Source organism: Thermobia domestica, unplaced genomic scaffold (genome assembly GCF_964235325.1).
Source record: "Thermobia domestica unplaced genomic scaffold, izTheDome1.hap1.1 HAP1_SCAFFOLD_219, whole genome shotgun sequence".
Lineage (NCBI taxonomy): Eukaryota > Metazoa > Arthropoda > Insecta > Zygentoma > Lepismatidae > Thermobia > Thermobia domestica.
This window is the reverse complement of record NW_027655942.1, coordinates 145,771-166,925: the sequence shown is the minus strand read 5'-3', so window position 1 is coordinate 166,925 and position 21,155 is coordinate 145,771. Positions and strand designations below refer to the sequence as shown.

Genomic DNA, 21,155 nt, shown 5'->3' with positions numbered 1-21,155 from the left:
ATTGGTACTTGTAAGAAACATATTCATTTGTAGTTCGTGCATATTCCGCCTGTAGCGCTACTGTGGCATAACGTATATGGTAACTGTATAACACTTGTACACCGCTTGTAGGTCTATTGGCGTAAGTGACGATCGAAACTATGTTGTCAGCTCTGACTGCGATAAGGCACTGCTGTGCTGTTTTTGCTTTTCTTTTTTGTCCTTTGTCATTTGTGAGACACCAAGTATGTTGTTTTTGCTTGTTGCACGCGCTGAACGAGTTCCTGCGGAGCGAAGTATTTATAAGTTAACTGCATATTCTTGTTTTGCGATAAAAATATGATAAGTACTTTGAATTATAACACGGTTTTAAATTGGTTAACTGTTGAAAAAATACCAAAATAAAGCTGTACTTGTAAATGTATATTAGTCGAGGACGTAGCTACTGACAGTGTTGCAGGCACGTAGCTAGGATTTCGTGAAGGGGGGGTCCGTGACATGAAATACTGTGGTCATCATAAAAGGGGCTCGATCACTCTAAACTATTTTACTGGAACATATATTGGTTCGTTTAGCCAACATATCGTAACGGTGAGGGGGAGTGACATGAAATTCTGAAGACCCAGTACCTCGATCAATCTAAACTATTTTACTATCAACATATAGGCCCTATTGGTTTGTTAGGAGAATAAAATGAGGATATGTTGGCGAGTATTTTAATAACAAACTATGAAGAAATTTCGAGCAAAATTATAAAAAAAGTATTGAAAAACATTTTGCAATATTTACGTTCTTCTCCTGTTTATTCAAATATAACAATTTTCCTTTCGTTATGACCTCAATTATTATAAAAAGTACATATTGAATACTGTCTTGTAAACTATCTTCTAATATAAATAAAATAAAGAGTTTGTTTCTGTGTTTGTCTGTCTGTGTGCGGCCTGGGGACCAGACGAGTGGACCGAGGGTTACCAAATTTTGGTCAGGGCCCAGGCCCCAGATCAAGACGCAGCGATTTTTTCAAATTTCGAAGCAGTGGGGTCTCAGGGGTCTTTTACCGGAACCGACTTGGGAACCAGACAAATTGACCGAGCGTTACTAAATTTTAGTCACGAATACCTTGGTCAAGGCTCCAGACCAGAGTAAACGTTTTTTTCGAAATTCGAACCAGGGGTCTCAGGGGAGCGTTTACCGGGACATGTAAAAGTAGTAGAAAATGACCGATATTTTACTATTTATTTATTTAACAATCACCAGATACAGCTCAGAGGCCATTTTGCATTGAATATCCAACGACATTAACAATGGAAAGGATTTGGGAAGGTATCGCCCAGGGCCAGTTAAGTAGGTACCATCCCTGCATTTGCCTGGTAGGACTGAGGGAAACCCTGGAAAACTTCAGTCAGGATGGTAGGCAGGATGGTGGTCAGGATTCGAAGCCACGACCTCCCGAATGCGAAGCTAACGCTCTACCACTTGAGCTATTAATGTCGAATTCTTATTTTCGCGGTCGCTGAAATCAATGGTGAAACTCCAGTCGCATTAACTTCCAAATTCACGCTATTCGGCTCCGGGCCGGGGATCACCGGAGGGGGGTGAGATACCAAGACATATAAAAGTAATCCAAAATGACCGATATTAGTGTCAAATCCATAGTTTTCGCGGTCGCTGACATCAATGGTGACACTTCCATTAGCGATGACTTGCAAGTATGCGGGCCGGGAGTCAGCGGGTGGTGGATACCGAGGCATGTAAAACATAAAATAAAAATATAAAAAATAGAAAATTTGCATCCTTTCAAATGTTATCGTTCGAAGTAACGGATGTATGTACGTATGTACGTACGTACTAACACTACGATATTACAAGTTCCACTACGTGATCCTAATAATAATAAAATCTGAAAAAGGATCATGTGATATTTTGTGTAGTGGTTTGGGAACCAGAAGCTATAGTATATTTATTTCACTTCCGATTTGAGTACAGGGATCACTGCCGTGATGGAATATACTCTTGGAGCACTTAATGACTTACCAAAAAAAAGCCTTCTCGCTATCCATTCTATAACGCTCAATGTTATAACCGGAAGCGATTGATTTCTACCACTTCAAATTTTAGTAGAAAGATTAGAATCGAGGTAGAACATATTCTTGGGACCCTCATTTGATTACAGAAAACAGCTTATCGCTAGTTATTTTCTAATCTATAGCAATCAACAATAAAACCTGTTGGGTTTTGCTACTTCCGGCTCGATTAGAAGTTTAATAGAATTGATACCTGTTCCTACAACGCTAAATTAGTTCCCAAAAAAAAGTTTCTATAACTTATAGTTTTTGCACTACATAGATTAAATTGAAACCGAAAGTTATAGGTAACTTCTGCCACATCTTTTTCACTAAGGTGTTAATTATGAAGAAGAAAGATATTCTTGAAACTATTTATCGTTTGCCGAAAACTACCTCTTACTATCTATTACCCTTTTCTCTCTATAGTGATCAACGTTAAAACGGAAATGGTTCATTTGTACCAGTTCATGTTTTACTAGAGTGCTAAGGATGAAGACATAGATTAATCTTGAAACGCTTTTTCGATTGTCCATTCTCGATGGCTTATTTGTACCTCTTCCGGTTTTATTAGACTATTAAGAATGAAGATGAGAGTTAGCTATGAAACGTGTAATCGATTGCCAAGAACCGCTTTTCCCTATCTACTACCGTTATTGTTCTATAATGATCAACATTAAAACCGGAAATGACTTATTTCTACCACTTCCGGTTGGTGAATCTTCTCTATTAAAGAACTCCCTCGAGATAATCATTGTAACTTTCTATTGCAAAAACAATTTAAAAATTCGCATCCGTCCAAATGTCATCGTTCGGAGTAACAAACGGACGTATATACAAACACTACGATGTTACAAGTTTCACTACGTAACCCTAATAGTAAAAACAGTGAAGATTTACGTAATATTTTCTCAATTGATTTGGAAACCAGAAGTTGTAGTATATTTTTTTTCGCTTCCTAGTTGAGTAGAGTGATTACTGTCGAGATGGAACACACTCTTGGGTACTTAATACATTTTCCATTCTATTCCCTTCTTTCTATATATTCTATAACACTCAATGCTTAAACTGGAAAAGATTGATTTCTGTCACTTCTGGTTTGAGTAGAAAGATTAAAGTCGAATTAGAAAATTTTTGGAACACTTAATTGATTACTGAAAACCGCTTCTCGCTATTTATTACGGTTTCTAATCTTTTGTGATCAACACTAAAACCGGAAGTAGTTGGGTTTAGCAACTCCTGGTTTATTTAGAAGTTTAAGAGAGGAAACGATACTTATTCCCACAACGCTAAACTGATTCCCCAAAATAGCTTTTCCATATGTAGATTAATTTCAAGTCGGAAATTATAGTTAATTTCTACTGCTTCCGGTTTTACTAGGATGTTAATGATGAAGATGAAAGTTATCCTTGACACGCTTTATCGATTGCCGAAAATTGCTTCTTGCTATCTTTGACCGTTTTTGCTTTATAGTGATCAACAATAAAACCCTAAATTCCATTATACCACTTCCGGTTTTACTATAGTGTTAAGAATGAATATGGGAGTTGTCCTTGAAACGTTTAATCGATTGCCGAAAACCGTTTGTCGCTATCTATTACAGTATGTGTTCTACAGTGATCAACGTTGAAACCGGAAATGGCTCATTTGCACCACTTTCTGTTGACTAAATCATCCCCGTTAACGAACTCCCTAGAGATAATTACACTATTTATCTATTTCAGAAAAAACAGAATTAAAAAAATCGCATTCGTTCAAAAGTTATCGTGCGGAATTTTACAGTAAGTTCCACTAAGTGATCGTAATAAATACTTCATACCCCCGACCCCGCCACACACACACACTAACTTATGTACACACGAAAGTGTATCTGGTAGTTCCCATATGCCTATGTCGCTAGCTGGAAACAGAGAGAGAGAGAGAAAAAAAAAATCTTATTGCACCTTTACACAGAACGCGCAATTACTCAGAACATCAAATCAAAAAAGAAAAAAGAATAGTTGTTAATGAAACTTTCAAATATTGGTACCACTGCTGCAACATACACATGCAATTCTTCCATAATGATTGATTCGTAAAATGATGTATATGGGTTTCTTAATGACAGTGTAATAAAATACCTTGAAATTGCCCACAAAATAAAAAGTTAAATTTCTCTCTCAAATTTTATAAAATCGAAGTCGATGGTCATTATGGGAACAGGCTACAATAACAATATATGCAAACAAATATTAATATACTCCAAGCTTTCCACTGGATGCCAGAAAGCTTCGGATCATATTTGATGTCGTAATCATAAGCAGATGTAAATATATATATATATATATATATATATATATATATATATATATATATATATATATATATATATATATATATAGATATATATATATAGATAGATAGATTAATTGATTGATTGATTTATTGATAATTAGATATTTTAATTATAGCTCTCATAAAATCCATATTAAATTATTGTGTAATTGAAGTATATAATCTCTCTTCAAGGCGGTGACGGTATTACGGTTAAGCTAGCGCAGCTGATGCCTATTCTAAAATCTAGTTTAGCAGATCTCGGTTGGAAGTAGATTGGAGAGCCTTCAAATGTAGGAATGATTCCAACTTAAGCGTGCGGCACGGACATGAATATAACAGGCAAAATCCGTTACGTATGATCTCTCCGTTTAAAAGGTTTTAGTTTGTAAGTTACTTAATCGTATTACAAATTAAATTAAATGTATAATTTCTCTAATACTCACCTACAACTCCAATTTTATCTTTGAACACTTGGGCTGTGGAAGGACCTGCGCAAATTCACTCATGTATTGCCCTCATCTCCTTGCACCATGCTTACAACGCAAACCTATATTAAAACTATTTATCCTGATTCTAATATTATATTTTCTTATTGAGCCACACAATGAATTTACTAAATAGACATAAAGCAAAATGTCGTTTGTTGTACACTTCCTTATTACAAACCTTATCATCCTTAAAATGTAGTCGACATTATATCTAACCTTGCTTCTGTTCTCATAGTAACATATATATATATATATATATATATATATATATATATATATATATATATATATATATATATATATATATATATATATATGTCGTCTTGGTGATAACAACAAAACATACAATTTATAACAAGATATATTTCCTTTTCTTCTTCTTTTTAACGTAGCTGGCTAGTGCATATTTATCACACATTTTGCCCAAAGAATACAATTAAAAATACAACATATCCAACATATCGTTGTATTATGGCGCGCGAACATATGCAGTTTCTTTCATTTAGCTTACAAATAAAAGAAAAGAATCCTGGACCACTGGGATTCCTACATTAACCATCAGTACTTTTCGGACATCCCTCGAATATTAAAAAATCCCATTTCATAATTATTCATGTGCATCATATTTCACTCACATAACATTATGAATACTTCATTTCAGATTAATCTTATAATCATTTATATATTAATATTTTCATAATCTAACGTCGATAAGGAATTCTGAATTATAAATCTTTATTAAGTCCATTCAGGACTTAAAATGTTTATTAACAAATTTAAATCATTTGGGCAAATTGAGAAAAATAATTTGATATTAAATGTATATTATAAATTATTTCAATTATCCTCTGTTCTGATACTCAAGGTCACAATGCCATTTAAGTAGTTGTCGTTATGTCTAACCCGACTAACTTAGTACATTGTAAAAAAATGAAGAAGTAATAAAAATATCACAAATATATTCAATGAAATACATATCAAGATTAAATTATTATTAAACGCAAAAACAAAATCCAACATTAGGAAACACAATCGACATAGATAGACAAATTATTGGGTTATACATATTATTAGAGATAAAATAACAAAAGTACAACATAATAAGTTGGAGTATATATAAATAAGATTCTTCTTTTTCTCTATTGAGATTACATACCATCTATCAAACATCGCTCACATTTACATTAGTTATAACTTCAGAAGGAACGAACGCTGACGTGGTTATGACCCCCTCCACGTCAGCCGAATCTAGATTAAATTGCGCTGATCCATAGTTTCAATTAAGTCGCATTTTATCCCACAATCTTGCGTACTTTGTTGTCTATTAAATGTGGTTGGCATACTTTCATCTCTATTACCATAATTTCTGCCACCAATTAATTGATTTTGAAAAGCCATGCGAGAATTATTATTTCTGTTGTAGTTCCGGCTGTTTCTGAAATTCCAATTACTATCTCTACGGTTAGATTGTGTCGTATTACCGGTATCACTTCTACTATTTGTTATATTGTTCGAATAATTGCTATTATTAATATTTTCATGTACGTTAAGATTGTGGACAGAGGCATAATTAATATGGCTACGGCCAAAGTACCCTGTTCTCTGTCTTGCCCTCTCTTATTATTTTGCATTAAGAACTGACTTTTAAAATTTTGTACCAACATAATTAAATGATTAAAGTTAATAAACTGTGCTGATATTAACATTTGCTGTAATCTAAATGCAATGGAATACGTATTGAAGCGATTATTCTGGTCTCAGGATGATTAGGGTTGACAGATTTTAGTTCGTTATAGGTTGAAATTATAAATTCGGTGATATTTTATGTACCTTAGGATTAAAAGGTCTTGTACTAAGTAACGCGTCCCTATTTTCTAATATGAAATCGTTTTCATAATTGGACAACAGTGCCTCCTTAAAATCCGAATATTTGTTAATCGTCTTCCTAATAGTTTCAGTTGGATTGGATTTCCAGTTAAAACTTTGAAAGCGTCCCTACTTTCTTCTAGTCTGGCTATATGACCTGCCCACCTGAGGCTCCTAGACTTGATGACTCTAACGATGTTTGGTAAACCGTATAAATTATGTAGTTCCTCCTTATGAACTTTCCGCCCTTCCCCATTCCCGTTCCTCTTGGGTCCAAATATTCGTCTCAGATTTTTATTCTCAAATAATATCAGTCTGCGTTCTTCCCTCAGCGTAAGCGACCATGTTTCACAAACATAAAACATAAAGGACATGATTATCATTTTATATATTTTAAGCTTTAAATTCCTTGACAGAATTTGCGACGACAAAATATTTTGAACTGAATAATAACATTTCTCTGTGGGTATGATTTTGATCTGGTAATACTGATTCAAGATATTTGAAAGTATCCACTGTGTCGAAAGTATTAATTGATATTTTAACGCATTCATAATTCGCCGTATTACGATCCTTGTTAACTTCCTTGTATTTAAATTTCTCTGTATTTACTCATGTCCCTGCAAGCGATTAATAAGGCTTCTGCATTTCTTTCAGATTTACATCATCAGCATACACCATAACCTGCTGAATACCATTCAACTCTAGCCCCTGGTTCCTATCTTTGATTTTTCTTATAGCGTACTCCGGAACAAAGCTGAATAATAACGGCGATAACGCATATCCTTGTTTCAGGCCAATCTCGACGTGAAGCTCGAATTTTCCACTCGGACTTTACTCTGGGATTCATTTAAACACTTAATAAATCTAGCTTTTTCGGTATTCCAAATTCTGTAAAAATGTTGTACAATGTTTCCCTCCTAACCGAGTTGTAAGCCTTTCTAAAATCAATAAACAGTTGATGTGCTGGGTAATATATTCCCATTTCTTTTCGAGTATTTGTCGAATGGTAAATATCTGGTCGATTTCGACTAAATCCAGACTGATAATCTCCAATAATTTCATCTGCGTATGGGATCAGTCTTATTAATAGAATGTTAAAAGAAATGTCTCGATAATTATTATAATCAATTTTGTCGTCTTTCTTGTGAATTGGAACAGTGATTGATTCTTCCACTTTTTTTTATATGTATTCCATAGCTTTTCTTTCTTTCTTTCTTTTTTTGTAAAAAAAGTTTCGTAACGATATGTTGAATTTTCTTGTTAAAAATTCAGAAACCTTCAGGACTGGGTAAACCGTGATGGTGGTTATATATTCTACAGCCTAGGAAACCATACGCTCAGATGAACCGTCTACTATGTATATGATCCATGAACAGAAAATTCGATACTTTCCCGATTCTGAACAAGCTTAAGAATAGTCAGTGCATTAGTGAATTTGGAGCTTTACCGATTTTGCAGATCCGAAGCACCTGATAGGTGGCAATAGATTAATACGTATGTGATCAACCAGTAAAAAATTTGTTCGAAATATTCATACAATGTATATGAAAGTTAAAACTTAACTGAAAAATTTCAAGAATGTATAGAACCACCCGAAACGAAGCTCTTGATCTGCTGATTTCTCTCATGTTTTTCTTTATTTTGCTTCAAAAATAGGGTGTGTGATATTTTGAAGTAAAAATACTACATACAATTTTGCTAGTTATTTATGTATCATTTTTAAAGTACTTATTATATATAAGAGGTTAAAATATTATTACATATAAATGTTAATCCTTTGGAATTCATGGTGTAAATATGTTAAGAATTTTAAAAAATCTTTTTGAAATTCATGGTTTATTTTCGAGGTTTCATATTATTATCTGCATCAACCACTAATTAAATGAGATTTTCTGTTGTAGAGAAGCGAAACTAAGTCTGCTTTATCAGTTTAAAGCAAAATTTTCAAAAAAAGCCCAAAATTTCCCAAGCAAAAAAGCGAAGCAGAAAAAACCGAGTTTTTTCCCAAAAAAGCCGGTTTATTTTTCGAACCCTTGCATCACTAGTCCCAAGCACTCACTCAGAATTGCCTTCTTACTGCTGGCGCTGCGCGTGTATGGAGGGGAGGGCAGGCGAGTACATGTCCTCTGTGCTCTGAGGGAGAGTCGGCATCTAACCTACGGTTAGTAAGAGTTATAATGGGTTACTTTTTTCACGAGTATATGTATGGGAGTGCTGTCGTTACTAAAAATCCAACCTTTGTATTAATGACAAGAAATAATTTGGAATACCTGGCCAATTCAAGCAAATAATAATCCACGCGCACTAGCAGTGATAAAATGCAACAAAAGCAGAAGCATGTCTACAATCCCACTATTTATTTAATTATTTATATCATTATATAAAGTACTTTTCTTTAAGGTACTTCCACCAGTCTCAGAAAATTAGTCCAACTTGTCCCCTTTTATTTCGCGTATTTTAGAGATGAGCCGTACTGTCTTGAAATATATATTCCCTATCATACACGTCTCAATTACGTTGAACGAAGTGCGTGGTTGTTTGTACAACACTGTCCATTGGCATGTGGAAACGTGTAACACTTCACAAGTGCAACAAGTCAAACACCAACAATAAGTTAACTTGTCACAATAATTACATTCTTCATTTCAATATTAAATTTTATTTTCTCTACCACGTTTTCTACCAATACAAATTTCCTACAGAACATTAAAATGTAGTAAGTTCATTTTAAATTTCAAGCAGCTCAAATATGTGAAGAATATAAGATACTAAGATTTGTTTCTTGAACGGAAACATATCTTAAGCTTTTTAAAAGAAATTTTCTACTAATATTCAAGCATCATCTTCTATAATGCAATGCTAATATTCTTTTCATCGACTGCCAGCATCCTGTATACTTATGTTGTAATATGACATTTCTAATATGATCTCTCTCAAACACAGATTCCTTCAAATATTATTCATTCATATTTCAAAGCGATATTTAAAAGAACATGTCCAAATGATGTACTTCTAGATTTAAGTTTTATAAGGAAAAATCTTCAAATCACCACACGTGTAATAACATATTCAGAAAATATATTCAAAAACTACTTATAATTTTATTAGAGTAATAGATGTAAATATCGTTAAACATATATTTAAGTTAATTAATATATTTATATATTGCTATTGTATTTATACTTTTCAGGCACGGAAAATGCCTAAAATGGTGTATATGGATATTTTCAGTAACGTGAGTATAACTGGCGATATGCTTAACACAGCTTTAGGACCATGCATTGCGTATGACTCTGCTTTACCAGCAATAATCAAGTAAGTTACACTTGTACTTTCTAGCCTGACATGAAAACGTTCTAATTCAAAATGATTTCCTTGTTTAATTCAATATATTTGGTTAGAAACCCATATTCAAACCAATTAAAAATACCTAATATCCTTGCTTTAGTTTTTTCTATCACCTTTTATAATCCTCTGACGTATCTAAATTTACTTTACAATTGAAACTGTCAAATGGTGTTCTTACAAACAATTAAATGTTACAAATTACGATTGTGGGTCGTTCAATAAAGATGTTTTTACAATTATTTGATTCCTCCAGTTGTTTCAACTTTGTGTTTCAATTCTTATCTCAATAAATGCTTTTCGTCAAGATAAATGTTATTTGTTTCTCTTTCTGACATCTATTTCTTATAGCTATATATATATATATATATATATATATATATATATATATATATATATATATATATATATATATATATATATATATATATTGCAAAGAAACCAGTGTGTTCATGCATGGGTTAAAAAAAACTGTTATTAAAGATTTATTAATTGATGCGGACAATAATGTTGGCAACATGTTTCTGTAATTTTATTTTATGTTTAGTGGAGTTTTAGTATATTTCTAAAAAAAAACCTATTATTTTACGAGTATAATTTCTAACAAAAAATATGTGTGTAAAAAACTTGCGCTCAAAACTGTCAACAGCCAACTGATCGTTGTTTTGCTGCATCAGCATTTTATCTATATTATGTGTTTATTATAATTATTTTCTCTATCTTGTAATACTGTTACAAAAAAACACCTTTCTAACTCCTCCCAACACCTAAATACCAAATCTCCTATAACGTCTAAAACTCGCTTTTAATATCAACGGAAATAGTTGCCGAGCCTGGAGGCTCTCCTTAAATAGCCCCGGTTACTTCCGTCTCGAGAAATAGCGATATTGATTTGAAGCCGGGAGTAACAATTCAAAGTTAAAATTAGCTTCGACCGCCTTCTACAAACTGGCGGAAGCCCGCAATATCTTGCCAGTAATCCAAAACCGGATCCATAAAAAGTAAGCGAGACACTAGGAGGAACCAACGCACGCCCGGACGTCATAATAAAGGTACACCTTTCCTAGCCAATACTCCTATCCCAAACACTGTCTCTCTTCTTTTCATAAAAATTCTTCATAAATTTCTCTTATATCTCCAACGATCTTTTACTTCAAAGGACAGCCGTCCGAATCCAATAACTGTATTACGAGCTAAATCCTCCGTTTTAGTTATTTTGACGGCTTGTGTGTAGGTGGAGTTACCTTTCATTTTTCCTCCCCCACACACCCTTTTTAATATATATATATATATATATATATATATATATATATATATATATATATATATATAAGACTCTCAAATTAAGTTTCTTGATTTTATTTCATTCGCTTGAGCTCTATTATATGCGTTTAACAATTTCAATGTATTGTATTTAAGTTAAGAAATTACTCCGGTTTCTTGTCGTACTGCCAATATAATATTTTCTAATGGTGTCAATAAGCTCATTATAGATTAATCTAAATATATTATACGATTGTGAAGATATAAAGCAATATGAATTTTTTTCTTTGAAACATTATACAGAAAGATTAAGTTTGTTTTAACACAATTTGAGTTGTCGATAGAGTTGATAATTGAGGACTCTATGTAATAATGTTCCATAGCACCATAGGTCCTTTTCAGTGAGATTGCATTTTCAAATTCTTTGATATTAGTTGTGTACATCTGCAAAATTTCGTTCCGATATCTTGTCTTGATGTTGCTACAGTAGAGGAATAGAGGTCGTCGTGAGACGAAAGCGAATATCTGCTGCAGTTATGTTGATAGCAAGATTGTTTGAACAACGATTAAAATGTCACAGGATGCTAGAACGAGTTGGATTATAGTTCGAAAAAACAGAAAAGACAGTCCAAAAGTGACCCTAATGCAAATAAAAATAAAAAACTTAAAATGAGAACTATACAACCATTAGTGGCAAAGATTTTAGCGAAAAGCAATTTCCATTAGTGGACAGGAGCAAGTATTTAAATGCTGGGGAAAAAGGAAACTGATGAAACTGAAAAAGGAACAACAAGATGCTCTGCTGTCAGGCGTAGTAGAGAGTAGACATAACGGAGCCAAACAACGATAGGTACAAAGTTTGTTCTCTTTTCTGGACCTATATGATGTTGATTGGTACGAGGAAATGTTTTATCAATTCCAAGCCGTCAACCAAGAGACAAACAGCGGGGATAGAGATGATCTTCACGAGTATGTTTTACCAGCCCTGCATAATGCATAAACAGTTTGTTGTGTCCAGGACTCATACATATCCAGTTTCTACATAATAAATTGACTACTAAATTGACTAATTATTGTTACGCATCTATATTTCTGTTTACTTTATACTGTTTTTCTTACTTTTTAATTACGTTTCTTTATTCAATTTCACAAAGTGTATCATACTGTGAATATATGTGTATTTAGACACTTGACACTCTATCTTATTTTGAACTATGGGACATTTTATTTAAAAAAAAATCATTACAGTGAAAAGGATAACTATTCATTTAAAGTTAAATCACCTTTCGACTTTTTTTCTAAGTTCATTTGCCTTTCTCACTAGGAAGTCTTATTGCTGATTGTCATTTCTTTTTTACATTTGTAATTTCTCAATTAATGAAAACAACAGATTGCTTCCCCGCCCACATTCCTACCATCACCTTACCTTGGTTAATCTACGAGCGCACACTTTTTCATCTACATGGAAAACAGAGTGAATAACCGAGGATATGAACCTGGAAGGGACGCTATACAAAATCGATTGAGAGAATTTTGGAAGAGACAGTCGACATGGAATTAGCGACGAGTTAAGATGTAGACCTCGAACTTCATTTTGAAACTTACGACTAACTTAGCCTTGTTCTGTCCTATAGAGTACCTTTGTTTCAGCTAACGTCACTTAGCTGTTAACGACGATGATTTTTTTTCTGAAAAGAAGTTTTGACTCTGACTAAACTTGCGGTCCTCGTAAAGTTGGTTTCCCTGTCCCGGTTTCGTGACTCTTAACCTTCGATTACTTGGACGACCAGCCAGCGAAATACAGAGATGGACGGACTTCAGCCCATGGGAAGAATTGTCAAGAAGGCAACAACCTGATCTGCAAGTAAGTGCAAGTAGGTTAACCTATTCTAAAAGTTGCTCCCTTCTCACCCATTTTCATCCCCTTTTACATCACAGTCTGTTTCTTTGGATATGTTTGATTTTATTTGAATGCAACCGAGGTTAGATCCCGTACCTCACATTTTGTTAAGTTCAATGTATACAAAATCCTGGGCGCAACTTGTCGGTTCTGACATCCCCAGCGACTGCACAATATGACTGCTGCGATGCACGTATGCGAGAATCCTGCAAAGCCGTTCTCTGTAAAAAGGGCCTGTGCAAGCTTCTTTTAAAAAATCATATTTATATTATAGTGAAACAAACTGTTAGTTTATTTGGATTTTGTAGAAGAGAAAGAATGAATATATGTTCCTCTTGTAGGGTGCACATGTAAACACGTTAAATAGAAAAATATATCTTTATTTGAAGTGTTTACACGCGGTTTTCTCAGAACATGGTTTCTCGTTATGGGCCCTTATTACATAGAACTCAAAAATTGTTATAATGGAAATTACTAGAAGAAAACGTTTAATTTGGCAAACTATTTAACTGCATATTTCCAATACCTATTGCAATAAACACAATTGTTCTCAAACATCTGACTTTCTCATACACCAGTTATGCTGAACTGAAAATTATGATCAAACATTATGATCACCAGAGCACGTAATATAAAATAGTCGCTGAATTTTCAGTTTCAGTGTTAATGAATTTTTGCCCAACACTTAAGATTTAACAGTTTGTGTTATATAAAATACAGATGTATACTAAAACTAAAATGCAATTTCAATCGTTTCGTTTCGTATGTTGATACTGATTTTGCATGAACGTAGCAAGTTTGCTCATGGAGTGTGAACCGACTGATATAAGTTATACAATACAATGGCTGCCATAGCGGCATGGGAAATCAGCTTTCTAAAAAGTATTCTCTAATTTCTATGAAATAGAATTTAATCTACTACCTCCACAAGTCATATCGAGTAATAATTCAGCACCTGAAAGTCAACAGTAAAGAAGTACTTATGTGAAGATATATTGTTGAGCACAATGAATAATGTGATATAGATACTAATAACAAAAACACTAACAAGTTTTGTGAACATTATATTGGACTGAGATCCTAAAAGAATAATAAACTTGATACCATAGTCTGTGAATTTATATTATCAGATCAATGCTCAGATTACATTTATTTTTCGTTCATTTCAGCTCAACTTATAACACATTTAGACGTTCACCAAAATGTAATTTCTACTTTGCGTTGACTGTTTCCTTTAGTATTTGTTAATGAATAAACATACAGATTGTTCCTTTGTTTGCGTCTCTAAACCTCATCTTATCTTACGTTAAGGTACACATTTTACATTACATCAGCTGGCCTTCTATTCTTTAAAGTAAGAATTCAACGGCCCATACCTTAGAGGAAAACGACAGAGATAGCATTTCGTTAGACGGATTTGACCAACAATGATGATGTAGAACGAAACTCACCGCCACTCTTGAATTTGGAACCAATACTTTACCCATGCCGATAACGGAAACCTTTACAGTTATGTATCGTTTCTTCAATGTCGGTGCCGCAGTAGCTCAGTGGTAGAGCTTCATTTCTGGTACCTGGGTTCCTTGGTACGATCTCAGTAAAAGCCAAGTAAGCTTTCTCCTGGACAAAAACCGTGTGCGTGAGTTTTCTCGCGTTCTCTCGTTTTCAGCAATTACTTCATTGCATCATTTCTTTTATTTCTTACATTCACCGCCTCCTTTACTATAGTCTGCATAACTGTTGGACGTGAAACTTAAGGATTTCATTTCAAATTTTTCTATTTTAAGTGTCAAGATTATCTTCTTTTTAGATATATATATATATATTCCGAGTTATTCCAGGCTATAAGATTATCCTAACTCTGTTGAGTTTCTCTCAGAGCTAAGTAATTTTCGACAGCCGAGCTTCCATGTTCCTGAAGGGCGACTACAGACCACCCAGGGAATCAATGATAGAGGATCGTCTAATATTGCACTCAAATGCTGTATAGATGTTTTTCTGCCTTTAATTCATATTTTCTCTTTCACTTTCCTACATCACCATTTCTTTCGAATTGTAAAGAGTTCAATTTCATTTCGTGACCCCTAAACGGCCAACATGATTCCAATGGACTCATCGCGTATAATTTTTATTAGGCTGGAATGATTTATTGCTCAATACGTGTCTCTTTATAGATGTGTAGGTAATGCAAGGTTTGAGGACAATTCGGAATTCAAGAAATACAGGCTAGGATATATTTAAATAATATATATTTTAATTTAACAGCACATATCGTCAAGGGACTTCAATGGACTAGTTCCTAGTTTGTGTTATATATTTGAGTGGTAAGAAGGGTTGAATGTCCTTTAAACCATTAATTATATGGCACGTTATTATCAGTTGATATTTGTGGTGCAGGTAGTGGAATTGTTAGTGTGTGTTAATGTTACTGGAAGTCAGAAATGATAGCTTCTTTTAAGGTTGTGCTGTCTAATGAAGTAATTCGATAGTTATTGGAGGATAGAGATGAGGATATTATGCGCAGTGAACTTGATGATAGCAAAAGTGATTGGGAAAGTGAGGCATCTGATGTTTCTGATATGATTGGTGATTCTGAGATTCGAGATGTTGGGAATCAGTTCAGAAATAATGAAAAGGTTTTCCATGCAAAGGACAAACCTACCTGGTGTTCTGAACTTCCTCGAACACAGAAGCATTCAGTGATAGAGAGCAGATTAAGAAACATACTATCCATCGTACTATATGCTTTATATTGGGATACAAAAGAACACAACAACTAAAAACACAAAATGTGGTTTTGCGTTTGGCTGAGCCTTATTTTGTTATTAAACGAAATAAAACATGTGATAACTATTCACACATTTTGATCTCACCAACACACTGCTTCGAAATAGCCTTAAACCAATGGAAAGAGCAAAAAGCGAGTTTTCGTTCCACGGAAATTCTAACCAAACAGAAGGAATCAAGGGAAGACATCAACGTTTGATTTCCAATAAGATTTTACAAAAGGTCTTAAGTAATGAATGATTACCAATCTGGGCCGTAACAGGCCAATAAAGGTCCCACCTGATACGAAGTACTGGATAGTCTAATGTCACACGATACGCCATGACACACGTGCCATCCAACCATGGAAAATTAAACACCCCGAAAATTCGTTCTTTTTTATGACCACTTCTTAGGGGTCTATTCGCACTCTTTTATGCTCACTTTATTCAACACCTATTTTAACATAACAAACGATCACGTAGCAGAGCCAATAAAAGAGAGCAGAGTCAACCCTATTTTAACCACTACTTAACATAGAGTTAATAAAGTAGTATGCCTTATTTTTCAACCCCTATATAACATAACTGAAATTACATAAGACTACGAACATCTTTTTCACTCCTCTGTATAAAAAGTATGGCTTTCCTTTCAACCAAAGTTTAACAAAGCAAAAATTACATAAGATTATGAGCACATTTTCCATCCCTATTTAATACGGCAGAGAATATGAACCAATAGCAGGAGTGTAATCATTACATTTTATCAACCCTACGTAACATAGCAGAAATTACACACTCATTCATCTAATACTACGTCTCCCAAAAGTACTGACCACCGAGGTCAAAAGACAAAATTTAAACCCAAATAACTTGAAAAGAAAGCCACATATTGATATGGTGTTTCTTCATTTAATAATAGGTCATCAAATTCTACATGTTCCAAAGGTATTGATCATCGAGGCGAGAGAAAAAAGATCGAATAAATCGTAAACGGAGCAACGTATTGAGGTGGTGTTTCTACATTTAGTAACAGGTCATCAAGTACTACATATCACAAAATACTGACCATCGAAGTGAAAACTCAAAACTTTAGAACCGAGTAACTTGTAAACGAGGCCACATATTGAGCTGGCATTTCCACACTTAGTAACAGGTCATCAACTACTACTTGCCCGAAAAGTATTGTCCATCGAGGGCAAAGGTCTGATATTTAAACTCGAATAACTGGTAAACGGAGCAACGTATTGAGTTGCTGTTTCCACATTTATTAATAGAGCATCAACTACATGTGACAAAACTAATGACCTCCGTGATCAAAGGCCAAATATTTAGACTCGAGTAACTCGTAAACGAAGCCACATATTTAGAGTGTTTTTTGCACGTTTAGTAATAGGATATCTAGTACTACATATCCCAAATGTACTGATCATCGAGGTAAAAGTCAAATATTTAAACTCGAATAACTCGTAAACGGAGCAACGTAACTGAGGTTCTGTTTCTACACTTAGTAACAAGACATAAACTAATATATGTCCAGAAATTGCTAAAGGTGGAGGTCGAAGGTCAAATGTTTAAGCCTTAATAACTTCTAAGCAGAACGACGGATAAATTTGTGTGACATATTCAGTTTTGTAAAAGGAACAAAAAGTAAAGAATCAATAAATTTGGGTATGATATTTACTTTTGTACCAAAGTGGAAAAAGCAGATATGCCATTTTAACTAGCTGAAAACTTTATATTATACTCTACTATTTAATCAAACGAAGGGATAAATTTTAGTGACGTATATAAGTTTTCACCAAACAGAAATCCCATTTTAACTAGCTCAGAATTTGTTTTCCATTAAACTACTAATATAAACGAAAGAATAATTTGATTTACTGCCATTTGTACCAACCAGAATAAGACCGAAGAAGTTCCATTTTAATTAGCTGAGTAAATTACACAATTTTGTACTATTTAACTTAATAAAAATTACATTTGTAGTAACCAGAAACAATGCAAAATGCCCATTTTAACTAGCTCAGAATTTATGTGTTTTTTTGTACTGTTCAAATAAACGAAAGAATAAACTTCGAGTTCAACTTTTTGTGCTAACGAGGAGAAAATCAAATAAGGACCATTTTTAATAAGCGGAGTAGTTTACAGCTTTTGCACTATTTATAAAAACGAAGGGATAAATTTGAGTCGTTTACTTTCATGTCAACCAGAAAAAATGATGGCCCATTTAACAAGCTCATAAATTCTTCTCTCTTTTGTGCTATTGAAATAAACGAAGAAATAAATTTGAGTGGTATATTTAGTTTTATACTAACCTTAAAACTGCAAAGACGAAGAATCATCATCAGAATGACTCAGAATTTTATATCATTTTGTACAACTGAAATAAACATATGAATATATTTGCACTTACCAGAAAAAAACGAAGAACGGCTATTTTAACTAGCTGAGTATTGTATACTATTTTGTATTATTTAAACAAACAAACGAATAAATTTGTAGTAACCGAAAAGGTAAAAGAAGCAACATTTTAATTAGCTCTGAATCTATGTATCTTTTGTACTACTCAAATAATAGGAAGAATAAATTTAGATGTTTTACTTTTATAGAAACGAGAAAAGCCATTCCTACCAGCTCAAAATTTCTGTACCTTTTTGTGCTATTCAAATAAACGAAGGGATAAATTTGACTGGTTACTTTTTGGTGTGAACCAGAAGAAGGTTCATTTTAAATAACACAGAATTTCTATACCAATTTGCACCGTTCAAATAAACGAAAAAATAAATTTGAATGGAGTGTATAGTTTTGTGCCAACCAGAAAAAAGTGAAGAATGAATAAAATTTGAGTGGACTATTTCATTTTGTACCAACTGGAACAGAGTAGGGCCATTATAGCTTTTCTATTCTTGAAATAAACAAAGGTATACATTTGATTGGCCTATACAATTTTCTACCAAGCAGAGAAAAGTGAACAAGATTCATTTTAACTAACTCAGCATTTTGTACCATTTAAACAAACTGAAGATAATTTGGATCTTCTATTTAGTTTCGTACCAAGCACAAAAAAGCTAAGTAGGACCATATTAAATAACTTAGAATTTTATAACATTTTATATTACTCAATAAACGAAGGAATAAACTTGATCGGGCTATTTAATTTTGTAAGAACTAGGAAAAAGCTAAGAATTAGCTAGCTTTTAGAATAAGAATAAAAGCTAGCATATTATCTAGCTAAGAATTTTATACCTTCTGTACTCTTTAAAAAAACGAAGGAATAAATTCCTGCTAACCTAAAAATTCCGAAGAAGGATCATTTTAATTAGCTGAGAATTTTATCAAATTTAGTACTATTTATATAAACAAAAGAATAAATCTGTACTAACAAGGAAAGGAGAAATGGAATCATTTAAACTAGCTCAAAATCCATATACTTTTTGTACTACTCAAAAAAACAAAGAAATATATTTGAATGCTCTGTTTTATTGTGTCACCTAGAAGAAGGTTTATTTTAAGTAACACAGAATTTCCATGCAAGTAAACGAAGAAATGGGATTGGATGGAATGTTTACTTTTTAACAAACCAGAAAGATGTGATAAATTAATACAATTTGGGTGGGCTATTTGCTTTTGTACTAACTGGAAAAAGTGAAGGGCCATTATAGCTTTTGCACAATTCAAATAAACCAAGGAATAAAGTTAGCTGGAGTATTCAATTTTGTACCTACGAGAAAAATCAAAGAAATTCTATTTTAACTAAGAATTTTATAACTTTTTGTACTTTTTAAACAAACAAAGGGATACATTTGTGTGACCAATGTTTTTGTCAACCCGAAAAAGGACCATTTTGAGTAACTCAGAATTTTATACCTTTCTGAGGATTCAAACAAACTAAGGAATAAATTTGAGTGGCCTATTTAGTTGTGGTGTTTTTTGTATATTTCTCTGTCACCCAGTCTAAAGTTTTGTTGACCAATTTTTGCACAAGGAGGGTCATATTACTATGTTTGTGCCCTTTTGTGCACCATTCAAACTAAAGGAAGAAGGGCCAGTTTTTAAGTTCGAATAATTTTACCAACAGAAAAAATATTCCGCTTTAAAAAAAGCAACACATTTTTGTGATACGTTGTATGTTGTAAAACTCTAGAGTCATGGGCCAAAATGCTAGACAAGATGCACTGCTAAATATATTTTCATTGCCTCTCGTCATGTAAAAAGAAATGGAAATTAAGCAGCTTTTGTTTAATGAGATTATATTTTTAAAATATTGTTAATTGCCGTTTGCCTTTCACATTATTAGGGTGCCATATGTTATATAAAAAACGAAATTGCGGTCAATAGGCTGTACCTTAGGACCTTCACTATACTAACAAGAGAATTCTTAGGTAAGGAATACGTATTCTTTTTATTTTATTTAAAGTGTATTGATATTGAGAAGCTTATATATCCTCATCAACACAAAGAATAATAGTTTTGAGAATTGAATAAATCTGTTCACAGCTGATAATTCAGCAATTTTTATAGATGGTGAATAACAAAGAACTTTAAAAACTTTTTCTTCCTTGGTAAGCTGATTTTTCCTTTGATATGGTCCGTTACTCGTCTGGTTTTGGCTCTCGCTTTTGCTGTATCAGCGCGATGATCAAAAATGGCCAAACATGCACTTTCTTCTATTTTATATTATCGTCATAATTCGTTGTCTTTCATAATTTTCTTTAGTACGTCTTCATCCATTAATACCGCTAATTGCTATGGAGTCTGTTCTACAGAATTAATTTAAAATTGATTGTATGTCGTTATTCTTTTCTACTTGAATATTTTTCTTCTGTACACCATGGCAGCTCATGATGGTTAAATCTTACGTCAAATATTTAGATAGTGGCCGGGAAACTTTGGACTTAATTCGCTAAATGCACGTCCATTAACCATATAACTGTGAGCCAAGCAGTAACGTGAGACACAATTATAATTTATGTAGCAAAGCAAAATTTGTTTAGCATTTTGGTCCATGATCCTAGAGTTTTACCACACACGAAGTATCACAACAATGTGTTGCTTATTTAAAACTGATTTTTTTCCTGCAGGTACAAAAGATTCGAATTTGAAAATTGGTGCTTCTTCGTTTAATTTGAATGTATACATAAAGTGCACAGACATAGTAATTAGT

The 21,155-nt window shown here is 33.3% G+C and overlaps 1 protein-coding gene across 1 annotated transcript in view; it reads left to right on the top strand.

Annotated features, from left to right (window-relative positions):
• Window positions 1-21,155, top strand: part of LOC145676566 (uncharacterized) — a 106,557-nt gene that overhangs the window by 66,429 nt on the left and 18,973 nt on the right. Inside the window, exon 4 of the mRNA XM_081747402.1 lies at window positions 9,906-10,030. Within this exon, the coding sequence (XP_081603528.1) occupies window positions 9,906-10,030 (125 nt within the window). The remainder of the gene's footprint in view (window positions 1-9,905; window positions 10,031-21,155) is intronic.